The sequence below is a fragment of the Sardina pilchardus genome, chromosome 1 (genome assembly GCF_963854185.1).
Source record: "Sardina pilchardus chromosome 1, fSarPil1.1, whole genome shotgun sequence".
Classification (NCBI taxonomy): Eukaryota; Metazoa; Chordata; class Actinopteri; order Clupeiformes; family Clupeidae; genus Sardina; species Sardina pilchardus.
The window spans coordinates 13,702,698-13,716,265 of NC_084994.1; the positions used below are offsets into that span (position 1 = coordinate 13,702,698).

Below are 13,568 nucleotides of genomic sequence, written 5' to 3' on the forward strand. Positions count from 1 at the left end.
ACTCGTTACAAATATTTAGCCTGTCACAATAACGCTAAAGAAAATTGATTTGTTTGTGTTGTATCTGCGCATGTATGTATTCTGTTTAAACAACACTGATTTTTACGATACTGTGAAATTTTTTTATTTGGGTCCAGCCCTTTTTAATAACCCGATTACTTTCAAAAAAGAAAATGAAAATTAAAAGAAATGTCACTAGATTCTTTTTGCAGTATATCATGTACGTTTAACCCCCCATCGAAGGGCCCATTCTTGGACTTTGTTTACTGCCTGCTGCATCTTATTCACCACAAATCTATATGTCTTCCTTTTTTCCACATTGCTCCATCATCTGCAGACAATGCTACCCCAATTGAATGTTGTATATCTTTAAAAACATCATCAATCATTATTGCTATTTATTTACTTATTTATTAATGACAAACTGTATGTGGAATATGATCTCTGTGTCATTCAATTGCCCCCTGGGGATGAATAAAGTGATTTGAATTTAATTGAATTGAATCATTATTGCAAACAATAGTGGGTTGATAATGCTTCCTTGAAAGACACCTCTGTACCTCTCACTTAATTCCTCATTTATTTCAATTTGAATTGTTCCATCAGATAAAACCCTTTTATCCACTGGGATATCCTTCTGTTTATTCCCAGTAATTTAAATGTTATCAGCATACCTTCTTTCCACAGCATATCATATGCCCTCTCAATATCAAAAACTACTGCCCTACAGATTCTTTATTCACCTGACCCTTCCTTATTGTATAAGGAATCCATGGTGCTTTCTTTCCTGAATCCACGTCGATAATGATTCAACAACCCTTTAGTTTCAACCCAATATGTACGCCTGTCATTGATCATCCTCTCCATAGTTTTCCCCATCTGTGATGCTAGGTCTGTAATTATTCACTATTTGGAGATCTTTCCCAGGTTACTGACTTAACAAAACACCCCTTATCACCTAAAATTCCTCTCGGATTCTTTCACACAAACATACGGGCATTTGTGGGCGTTTTTGAGCGGTAAGCGGTAGATAAACAGAGTGGCGAAACTCCCATAGACCTCCACAGGAAAAATGATTTTCCATGCTACTTCCACGTTATGGGAGTTTTGGAACTATTAACAGCCAATCTCTTGGTCAGTAGTCATAGTCAATGAGTTAATTGATTACACCCTCCAGCATCCAGAAGTACATCCCAACCTCCTGCGTTTCAGCCATTCAGTGCAGTTTTTTTGGAACTTTTGATCAAAGAGTGTCGCAACTCCCTCTTTCTATGGCTCTGGCCCAAATCAGACAGAGGGAGCCACCAATGTTTAAGAACTGCTTTCAATAAGTTTATACTGACTGACCTTACCTAGTCGGTGGGTTTTATGTAACACAAGCTACTAAAAACAGCATCCATTATCTTTGACCTGTGGTTTGGATTTGTTTGTTTGCGTATGGCTGACATGCCACGCTTGGACTTCACTGCTTGATTGGAATTTTTAATTTAGCATTTTTTTTAAGGTTAATTGTGCAAAATTCCCCATACTCTTCCACCTACTCTAGCTATGCCATCAGATGGGTGAAATGCTCGTTTAAAGACACAATAGATTCTATTGTGTCTTTAAAGGAGTATTTCACCCATTTGCATACATTTTATATTGTTAGAAACCCAGTCATATTTTGGAATGTTCATGCATTATTCCCTTATTGTTATCTGAGATGGCTACTTATCAGCTTTCTCCGTAGACTAGCCTGTTAGCTTAGCTTAAAAGAAGATGGCGGATATTGGTTTTAGTTTCTGCAAGTGAAGTCCCGCCCACTGAGTTATAATAGGTCTGTGAGTGGGTCCCACCCCCTGGAAAAATTAGCAAGGAGTATTTCTGGTCTCACCCCCTCGACAAAAGTAGGACGTCCTGCTTTCAATGAGGAAAAATTAAGATTTTTACATCATTGAAAGCAGGAAGTGCAACACTGAAATCCGCATTTCTCCCATCTCAGGGGAAACTGAGGGAATAATGTGCGAACATTCAAAATCATGACTGGGCTTCTAACGAAGCTTAATGCAAATGGTTGAAGTGTCCCTTTAAGTAACCAATCTCAACACTGAATGACGGCCTTTAGTGCCCTGTGAAGTTATCTAAGATGTAAAACTTTTATTACAGCTTCTTGCAGCAACACAAAGTTCATTCTGAAACAGATATCAGCCAGTACAGGTGGAAGATGTCTTAGGTGCACTGCTTAAACAGATTTCAAGGTGAGTGGGCTCTAATTATTGTGTTATTTTATAGGAGAAATAGAATTAGGCATAAACAAATGGGAAAATAAACTGTAGAAAAGACTCCTTAAGTAGATCCATGTACACAAGATCTTACTTCAAGTTAGACAACATCATGAATGATAACCAGGGACAGAACATTGCATTTTGTTGCTTCTTGAACCTAAATAGAATATTGTCCTTGTGTTGATTTCCTGTCTATCCAATGGCCCCAATGACCCCGTGTTTGAACATGCTCATAGGAACACGCTCTATATATACTGTATATATCTAACTGCTTCCTATCTCTTGTTGGTATAGCAAGTAAGACTGTCTTTAATCTCTGAAATATAATAGAGGGTTGAGATTTGTCTTCTAATTATCATGAACATTCATGGTGAAGCCTGTTCTCAAGACTACAGTAAATCGGGGGGCTGTGCTGGTAGCCCATGAGCTTGAGGTCAGTGACCAGAGGTGGAAAACTCCAGCTTCAGTGAGTAAAAGTCCGACCATGTATTGGTTTTACCTGTGCACTTAGCACAGGTGATCTCATCTAAATTATTAGCTGCTCTACCTACTGTAACTGAAGAGTTGTGCTAATTAGAATCAGCTGGTTTAAATGAATGGTTGGTACAGATATGTGGTAGGACTTTAACTCACTGAAGCTGGAGTTTTCCCACCTCTGATAGAGACCTGCCAAGTCCCTCTGCGTGAGGTCATGATGTTATGTGTCTTTGACAGTTTATTGAATGATAGCACCAGAAAAGAGCTGACTCCAGATCACCATAGTGACCTGCCTAGTCTCTCTGCTCCCGCCATGTTCTGTTCAAGATAGGAGTCAGGGAAGACATTACTGTACGTGCAAGACTGGAAAATAAATAGGGCTCGGGCACACGGGTTCCATTCTAGGAATATTGCCGCCATGTTGGTAGCTTACCGAACGTAATAATCCATTTGCTCAGATGCAGAAAAGACAAGAAGCAGAAATTGTATAGTATTAGCGATTTTTTTCCTCTTGCGATCGTGGGTTGCGCTGTTAACCCCACGCAGCAACATACCCCCAAGGCAAAAAACAAGTAAGAGAAACACACTAACAGGCAGGAGTAAATCCTTACAAGGTGCATAGTAAACTAAGGAGTGAGGCTGCCAATATGGCTGCCCGCGAAGTTTTCACGTCACGATCCCGAGCCCTATTACCGAGCTTTGCTACTGTAGAACACTGTGCTCCATTTCCAAGCCATCGACATCAGCGTCTGGTATCAGATTCCTACTCATGTATGTACAGCACTGTAGTTCTCCAGTCATACAGGCATCTTCCTAAAGATAGGTTTAATGATTAATGGAGATTCATGTGAACGGACCAATATGTTCACTTGGTCTGCTCTATGAGTCTGATTCTGATGACAAAATAGCTTGAACTTATTAATGTTACGCAATGCTTAATGGCTAATGTTTCATTTGAGAGCTTGACACATGAATTTGCTTTCAGTTGTGTTATTGATTCAGTAGGCTAATAAACTTAGATAGCATGTTACACTCCAGGCTTAATGATTGATGCAGGTTTCGAGTGAGTTGCTTTATATAGCTCTTGGCCATGAGCGGTACCTTTGATTCAGTATGAGCCACATATCTGATCGAGATTTGACGTCTGTGCTGTAAAGCTATGCTAGGTGAATGATTCGCCTATTACAAGTTTGTTTACCACCAAATTGGCTTTGTAAAGATGAAAATATTGCATAGTGTACCTTTAAAGGCTACTCTGAAGAGCGGAAAAAAGGGTTACACTTTAATTGAGGGTATCTACATAAAATTGACTTTACAGTGTACATGTATTGTGGGGCAGCCGTGGTGTACTGGTTAGGGCTTCGGGCTTGTAACCGGAGGGTTGCCGGTTTGATCCCCGACCAGTCCACCACAGCGGAAGTGCCCTTGAGCAAGGCACCTAACCCCTCACTGCTCCCCGAGCGCCGCTGGTTGGGCAGGCAACTCACTGCTCTGTGTGTGTGCTGTGTTTGTTCACTAATTTGGTTAAATTGGGTTAAATGCAGAGAAACGAATTTCCCTCACGGGATCAAAAAAGTATATATTCTATTCTTTTTTATTCATTGTAAAAAAGTCATAAACATGTATGACATAGCGCCTCTGCCGGTTTTTGTTATGACAAGTTAGGATTAGGGTTGGGGGTCATGTGTCATTACAGTGTCATAGATACCTTCAAGTAGGCCTAAAGTGTTACCAAAAGTTTACTGTTACAAAAACGACCGGCTCTGAAAGCCATTGTATTTGGATAGAGATTTGTTATCCCATTATTGCATAATCACTTAAGTATCAGGATTATCACGAACAAAGCCAGATGCAATTAAACTTTTCCAAGTGAACTATAGTCATTGGAAATTCATTTCTTTATTCTCCTTTTCCCCAGTGATGGCATGTGTGTGTGGCTCTTCATCCAAGTCCCTGGTGTTTGTTATGATTCTGCTTCTCCAGTGCAGCACCATATGCAGTTCAGGTGAGGGACACTTCTGCTGGTAGTTCAACTGTATTACTTGAACAGACATTTTCATGGTATTGCTGAGTTGACTATGAAAGTATTCACATATGACACAGTCCTACTGTAATTCAGCAGTACAAGAAAGGCATGGTATAAAATAATCCACGGGTGGGGGGGCATCTCTATTTTTTTAATTGAGACATACAGTAGTAAGTAATTTGACCATGTAACACACTATACATTTTATATGAAAAACATATTCATACATAGTCACATATTGATTCCTAAGAGTCCAAGCTATCATGGTGCGTAATAAGACAATGCTACATAGCAATGTAGTCAAAATGATATAGAATGTTGGGGGGAGGTGCAAGGTGGGTAATAGTCCCACCAGCAGAACACCTAATAAATGAGTGAGCAGGAGACTTAGCAAGCCTTTGAACTTTTGAATAATATTCAAAGAAAGGTCAGTCAAAACTAGAGCCTGACCGATATGGGGAACTAACTAGTAGTCAAGCAGCCTATGAAAAGCATCACCAAACTCAGCAAAACATTGTAGTTCTCTTGCAAAAGCTAATAAACCTTGCTTAACTCTTCACACCATCATATCAAACAGTTAACATAAGCACACAATGTGCCAACTACAGACTGAGAGTATGAATAGAAAACACTGTAACACTGGTAGGCTATGTCAGTTTGACGTCATACGTTTGTCATAGTTCTGTAAACAAACAGGGATCCAAACATCAACTACACACATAAAAACAAACACAACTGAAAACACAAAATAGTCATTTCAATTAAAACAAACATTGACTGGGTTTCCCAGATTCGTTAAGAAGCTCTTAAGTGCTAAGAACTTCTTAGGAGCATTCTTAGAATGTTCTTAGAGCGTTGCTAAGAAGTTCTTAGCACTTAAGAGCTTCTTAACGAATCTGGGAAACCTGGCCATTGTGAGTTCAATTGATTCAATTTCCCCACTCTCTTTTTGTACAGGGTCTTTTCAGGTTGTTGGTCCAGACCAGCCTCTTTATGCTGTGTCAGGTGGAGACCTGGTTCTTCCCTGCTTTGTAAGGCCCAGCCTCAGTGTCGAGGGGATGACTGTGGAATGGTTCCGGCTGGATCAACACGAACAGGGTTCCTTGGTGCACCTTTATAAAGATGACAAGGACCAACACGACAAACAGATGCAGTCCTACTGGTACAGAACAACTCTGCTCAAGGAAGACCTGAAAATGGGCAACGCTTCATTGCAACTCAGCAGTCTCCAGGTGTCTGACGAGGGAGATTATAAATGCCTGGTCAAGACTGAATCATACCATGACGACGCCCACATCAAAGTCACTATTAGAGGTCAAATCTGCTTCATGTCAAAATTCCCAGTGTCATTTTGTGTGCTGATGCTTATGATTTAGATCAGGGGTTCTCAATGTTTTTGGTTCCAAGGACCCCCTTTTAGGGGATAACATTTTCCGAGGACCCCCTTAGAACCGTAACAGTTAACCATTCGTATTCTCTGAAGTTGTGGCTGGGTCCACTACCTAATTAACTAGTTAATGTGGGTAGGACCAAAAATAGACACAATTTGCTTGTTTTATGGGTGAAAAGAGTATCATCTTTTTAAAATGTTAACTTTATCATTTCAAGCAAATTGTTTCGCGGACCCCTTGGCTATGGGTCACGGACCCCAAGGGGTTCCCGGACCCCACTTTGAGAACCACTGATTTAGATGATGTAATGTTATGCAGGGATTGGACCAGCACCCCGGATCATATCGGAGGGCGTCAGATGGGATGGTGGGATTACTCTTGTGTGCGTGGCTGAAGGCTGGAAGCCTGAACCGGTTCTTGAGTGGCTGGACGATCAGGGAAAACTCTTGACTACAGAACCACCGGAGATCCACCAGGGTCCAAACGGCTTCAGAGTGAAACGACGACTGGTTGCTTACAGAAGAGATACAGAACATTACGTCTGTAGACTCACACAGAGAGATGAAAGAAGAGCCTCGGAGAGAGAAGTTGATATGAAGGCCATATTTCATATCTCAGGTAGGACACTAATATTTCTGGTTGTTTGGTTTATGCTAATTTACTAAAGCATGTGCCCAGCAGTTAGATTTCTCTCATTTTCTGTATTTTGTTTTGCAGATGGAATATATACTCAACACTGGAAAACCCCTTTCATTGTATTTGTACTGCTTTCTATCATCATTTCATTAATTGTGGGACTTTTATTTCACTATAGAGGTAAGAAAACATGGTTATGGTTAAAGAATCTTTTTTTAAGAATGTGAAAAAAACCCTACGTATTCCTTTTCAAATGTCCATTAAGCGTTAGTGTTACATCACAGGTGAAATGTCACAGATGAAATAAACGGTTTACATCATTGAAGAGTATTTCTGCTTTAGATAAGCAGTGCACAGCGCTGAACGATTCCACGATCACAACTGTAATACAGCTGTTATATTCGGGCAATAAAACGTGCATAGTGTAGTTGAGTCATACACTCATGTTGCCACCAGTGTGCAAGGGACTTAGAGTAAGTTCTCTACCTACCCAGTTAGACTTTCTATAGGGTCAGCACACACCTACAGTATATTAGACTCAGTGGTGGTTGTAATAGGGGAAGCTCTGATAAAAATCATCAATATTATTAAGGTGCAATATTGTTCTTTGATGGCAAAGCTTGTCCCAAAACCCAGAATAGACCAACAGTATACGCTAGAGTTCTGAGACATGGCAGCACGCTTGGCTACATTTTACTTTTACAGTTCACTTTTTCCAGGGAAGCCCGGCATCTCTGGATGTGGACAGTGAGATGGTACGGATGGCAGAGCCTCTATATGATGATTGGAGGAACTGGCATAGTGGCTGGACTTTTTTTGATTGACAGCATACAGTATGTCGCGATTGGAGAAGAAGAGTTTCAAGTCCAGGGATGCGTTAACGTTAATGTTGTACCTTAGTGTTGGATCACTTCACTTTTCCACATTGACCCCATACGTCTTGTGCCAGAGATGATGTCCCATGTCAATAAGTAATCACTTATGATGTTGCTTATTGAGTTTCGGCTTTATTGCAGGTTCATAAAGACAGAGCAGAAACAGAAACCAGTTAACTTATAACTTTGGCCAAGCACTCTGAAAAGAAACACAGGAGACTGAGTGAAGCCTGCTCCTACCATACAATAGGTTCATAAAGACAACATAAAAGCAACTGACATCATACTGTAAACACTGAATATATATATTATTTTTTTAAGGGAGGAGGAAGAGGAGGAGACTATGGGAGCAAGTAAAATCTGAAGAAAAGACAGAAGGTATGTATGCTGTAGGCAGAGATGTGATGAGAAAGACAGAAGATTAGGTTAAAATTAAAACAATCCAATTCATAAATATCTGTTACGTAGGCTTATTAACCTTGCCTGTCAACTTACCTGCCAACACTAAGGTACTGTGCACTATGTAGGCTACTAAGTGTGGGCCTACAATCACCACCATTGTGCCCCTGACCTTTCATTTAATTGACATGTGTAAGTCACTTCAGATAAAAGCTGCTAAGTGAATAATGCTTATTATGTGTTACCCAAATGTTAATGTCAATGACAATATCAATTTATTTGTAGAGCACTTTAAAAAACAACACCAGTTGACCAAAGTGATGTAAAACAAACAATCAGACAAACAAGAAACACACATAAGACAAAAGAGGCTAGACGGAGAAACCCAGACACACCTCTGGCAAATGTGGGATTTGTTCTGCAGGCCAAGACCCCATTCAAGCCCATTTCCAATGTGCCTAAATCCAGGCACCAATCACAACCATTGAGGTAGGCTTTAGACAATGACATTAGAATAACTAAGTTAGCAACTTTGTTGGTTGAAATGCAATTTCCCATTGCCAACCAACAGGTTAGCAACAAAGGTTTTGGGAAATGCACCTCAGGCTAGGGATACTTACGCTTTACTTGACATACCGGTAATCGTTCCTACTCATCCTGGATTGGCGTTAATGAAACTTTTTGAGCTAGGATGACCAGAAGCCTCGCTCTATCACTTATCTTGGATTTATTCCAGCCTTTGTGAAGTACCCCTCTCATTATTCTCAGGATTATAACTAACATTATAATATTTGAAATGTTTGGATTTTTTCATTTTCAGGATGTTATGAAGGTACTTTTCATCTGCAGAAATACCCAGTGCACGGACTTAAAAAGATGCTTCCTATAGTAGAAAAGTCCAAGAGTGTTTGGTGAGTAAACAAAGAGGATATGTTGGAAATAACACCTTGATATGTGTCATCCATGTTCATAAAATAACATATATCCTTTCCTATCCTAACATTCATTGCTATTTTCAACACAAGTTGTGTTATTTTTGCAACACAAACTCTGTTGTGAAAATATCACAACTTGTGTTGAAAAAAGGGGAAAAATGTTTTCTGACATGGAAAGGATATATTTTTTATAGAAGATATTTTTTTAGAAATAAATATGTTTGTAGAGATTTAAATTCCAATCCATTATAGACAGACTATTAGCTGACTGCATCTCACATGTTTATAGTCTGGAGCTGTATTTTTAGTCACTGTAACGTTGGCCGACAGGTGCCAACAACGTGCAACTTAAGACAAAAATTGCAAATCAACAAAACACGTGCAAAAAGACAAAACACAACATGACTTAGGAAAACATCTGCATCTTAATTTGACTGAATGATTTACATTTACATTTCAGAAACGAGCTGCCAATGTACAACACACGCAATCCAGAAACGCGCTCCAAACTCAAAACACATACACATGTCAGAAACATGCTCCGAAACTGAAAACACATACAAATGTCAGACCAGACGCTTACGAGTTGTGTTCTTTCTGGAATTAAATGGCATTTAGAAGGTCAATGAGAGAGTCCATTACAAATCAACCTAAAGGAATAGTTCAGAATTTTGGACATAGGACCTCATTTCCAACTTAGTCAGGGTGATATAGGTCGGTGAAGACCATTTTCAGTGAATTTCTGCCCTTCTTTGAGTGCTAACCTTCCTTGAGTTGAGAGCGTTCATCTCGTGCTAACCTGGTGCCGAGATAACGCAAGTCAACGGTAACATCCAGCCTGCCACTGAAAACACTCCACAGAACACCCGAAACAAATAAATTATAACGTCAGACTATCGATGCACATGCCTGTGTTGATAGAACAATGTTAGAAATAAAACTAACCTGGCATCGCATTGCAATAGCCTACTTTGTTCCCTGTATGGCAGTGGCGGATTGATATTGAGAAACTAGTCCCTCAAAATGTAATAAATCATTGAATTGCAAGGTTAGTTTTATTTCTAAAATTATTCTATCAACACGGACATGTATATCGATAGTCTGGCGTTTTAATTGACTTGTCTCGGGTGTGCTGTGGAGTGAGTAAGACGGTTTTGTTAAGTTTTGGATGTTACCGTTGAAATGCGTTAGCTCAGAACCAGCGTTAGCAAAGGGGAACGCTGCAACTGAAGGAAGGGGTTAAACGCGATAAAAACGGTCTCCACCGACCTATATCACCTCGGTAAAGTTGGAAATGAGGTCCTATGTCCAAAATTCCAAACTATTCCTTTAAATTAAAACTGTGGTGGATCAGTCTGGTTCTGTTTGATATAAATCACACCTCTTTCATAAGGCCACCTTGATTTCATATGTGTTTCTTATGTGTAACTGAAACTTACACACGCATAACTCAACTTATGGACTTTAATGTTTGGATTTGTTTTATGGGTGGATTGCCTGAGTTAATATTAATGTCTGATGAAAATGTTATGCAAATAGCCTCACTAGAAGTACAGTAGTTACTGGAAAAAGTTCCATACTGATTCCCCCCACTATATAGTAAACACTTGGAAGTGTATATTCTAAAACTGTAATCTTTATTCTGTATTTTAACACAGGCTAGACCAGTGTCACCTTTGTAAGGCAAGCTGTGAAATGATTGCATCAGTACTGCAAAGGTCAACTACTCTGAGAGAACTGGACATGAGTGATAACAATCTGGAGGATGAAGGACTGCAGAAGCTGTGTGTGGGACTAATAGATCCAGAATGCCAGCTGGAGACACTGAGGTCAGTTACGAATACAAGTGCAAAAAGGGCTTACGTGTGAATGGGAGAATCAATTCGCCCCCAACTTCCTATACTGTAGATTCCAGCTTATTCCTTGCGTTTCCTTGCCTTGTTGTACTGCTTTTTCTTAGTGTGTTATTACACGTAATTCTACTTATGGACTTTAATGTTTGGATATTTTATATAGGTGGATTGACTGCATTAATATTAATGTCTGGTGAAAATTTCATGCAAATAGCCTCACTGAAAGTAGTTACTGGGGATTTTTTTTTTTGACACATTCAGTACTGATTTCCCTCACTGTATATAGTAAACACTTGGAAGTGTTCTAAAACTGTAACCTTCATTTTGTCTTTGAACACAGGCTAAAGCAGTGTCACCTTTCTGAGGCAAGCTGTAAAATGGTTGCATCAGTACTGCAAAGGCCAACTACTCTGAGAGAACTGGACATGAGTGATAACAATCTGGAGGATGAAGGACTGCAGAAGCTGTGTGTGGGACTAATAGATCCAGAATGCCAGCTGCAGACACTGAGGTCAGTTATTTTGTATAGAATAAACCTGTGTTGTGCTGGTGACTTTTCTCTAAATGCGATGTAGATGTTACAATGTTGATATTCTTTGAACGTCTGTCAGATTCATAATATGTAACTCTGTTGCATTGGGACAGTTGATGTAGTTCTTTCCCCCTTAAAGTGTAAAGTTGCAGCCGTGCTTGTACATCAGTCCCAACAGCAGCAAATTAGCAACACATTCATACATGATTATGCTGTATTCGCCATTTAGTGTTGCAAATGTACATTATGAAAGTGTACGTAAATTGTCCAGTATTTTTGAGTAGCATTCACAATGGGGGGGATTATCCTGTGTGCAAAAGGGTGTGCAAGTAAAATATAATAATGATAATAATAATAATAACAATAGATATAGCTGCAAGCAGCAACGAGGGGGCCAAGCAGTTAGACCTGAGTAACCATGGCAACTCAATGCTGTTAGCTCAATGCTGCAATCAGACATATGGCCGTATGCTGTCAGAGCAAGTTTCATGTCTAGCACGTGAGAAGTTACAAGCCAACTTGCATTTTTGCTAATTGCAGCGACCCGAGAGGTTAATGGTCACCACATTTCTTAGGCGTTTTCACTTTCGCTAAAATCCAAAATGGTGGAAAATGGCATCGTAGGGTATGTTGAACTCGACTTTGTACAAGGATTCCAACGATACCTGAATTTTGAAAATTGGACCAACTGTTCAAAAGTTACATGTGTGAATGCATGTCCAACTTTGACTTGTTGGTGGCGCTATAGCATATGAGGTGCCAACATGAAATTTGGTGACATGAATCATGGGACTGTCCCCGAGTGCCCAATTTCACAACTTTTTACCAGATAGTTCTATGGCCTGTCATAGACTCCCATAGACTCCCATTGCAGAAGAAGTTGCAGAATAATACGAAAAACGTAGAAACACAATGGGTGCTTTCGCAGCTTTTCTACTTGGCCCCCAATAATAATGTATATTATGATAACAATAATGATAATATATTCATGTATGACAAATTCTTCAAAATAAATCATATGGATCATATACTGAAGTCGACAAGGGTATGGAGCTGAACTGAAAACTCAATGTAGTGAGGTGGGAGCTTCACTTAGGGAGGCACGCTACTGATGGAGTGCTGTAAGACCACCATTTATGCATGCATGGAGAATTCCCCCAATGTCATTGTAAATCGCGGGTGAGCTTTGTTTTTACGTGCCTCAGTTACACACATCTGTGTTATAACTTTGTTATGCGTAATCTCCCATTCGCTCTTCTGTCTCGCTCACAGGGCACAAGTTCGAAATCATGGCGGCCTTATGAATGAGGCGCGATTTATTTTAAATACAATAGAACCAGGCTGATCCACCACCTCTCTTTTTAAGTGTTGAGGCTATCATTTTTATTCAAATGGATTCTTAATGACAAATAAGCGATGATCAATTATTCATTACCAATCCTAGTATTATTTCTAACCCTAACCCTAACCCTAACCCATAGACAGAATAGATGCTGAATTTGTCCTCTGTATTTTTCCAAAGGCTAAATCAGTGTGACCTCTCCAAAGCAAGCTGTAAAATTATTGCATCAGTACTACAAATGTCAACTACTCTGAGAGAACTGGACATGAAAAATAACAAACTGGAGGATGCAGGACTGCAGGAGCTCTGTGTGGGACTAAGAGACCCAAAATGCCAACTGCATACATTGAGGTCAGTTAATTTGTATGTAATAAACCTATGTTAGATGACATATTTACTCTCGCCTTTTCTCCAAATGGAGTGTAACAGAGCTAAAAGCAGTCAGATGTTACAATGTTGCTATTCTCAGAACGTCTGTTAGATTCCTAATGTGTAACTCTGTTGCAATGGGACATTTCACCTTCTTATGAAAAAGAGGTGTAAACGCACACCAAAAAATGAGGTGCAGGCAACTAATAGACGTAGTAAGGAGAGAGAGATGCCGCACACTCCGAGTTTAGACAGACTATTTATTGCGGTAATGTTTCGGCCAACGGCCTTCTTCAGATCATTTCACCTTCTTGCCTGAAAAAAGTTCAATTCAAAGCAGAAAAACACCAAACATCTCACAGTTTTACCCTGGTGATCGCATCAGATGGCCTTTGTCTATGTATGAGATTGCTGTGTGTGTGTGTGTGTGTGTGTGTGTGTGTGTGTGCATAGTGTGAATGAACTGTGT

The 13,568-nt window shown here is 39.8% G+C and overlaps 1 protein-coding gene across 1 annotated transcript in view; it reads left to right on the forward strand.

Annotated features, from left to right (window-relative positions):
* LOC134082925 (ribonuclease inhibitor-like) overlaps positions 1-494 on the forward strand; it is a 4,609-nt gene extending 4,115 nt beyond the window's left edge. The window contains exon 6 of the mRNA XM_062538983.1: positions 1-494. This exon is cut by the window's left edge and continues 305 nt beyond it. Within this exon, the coding sequence (XP_062394967.1) occupies positions 1-48 (48 nt within the window). The 3' untranslated portion in view covers positions 49-494.
* The last annotated feature ends 13,074 nt before the right edge of the window (positions 495-13,568 follow it).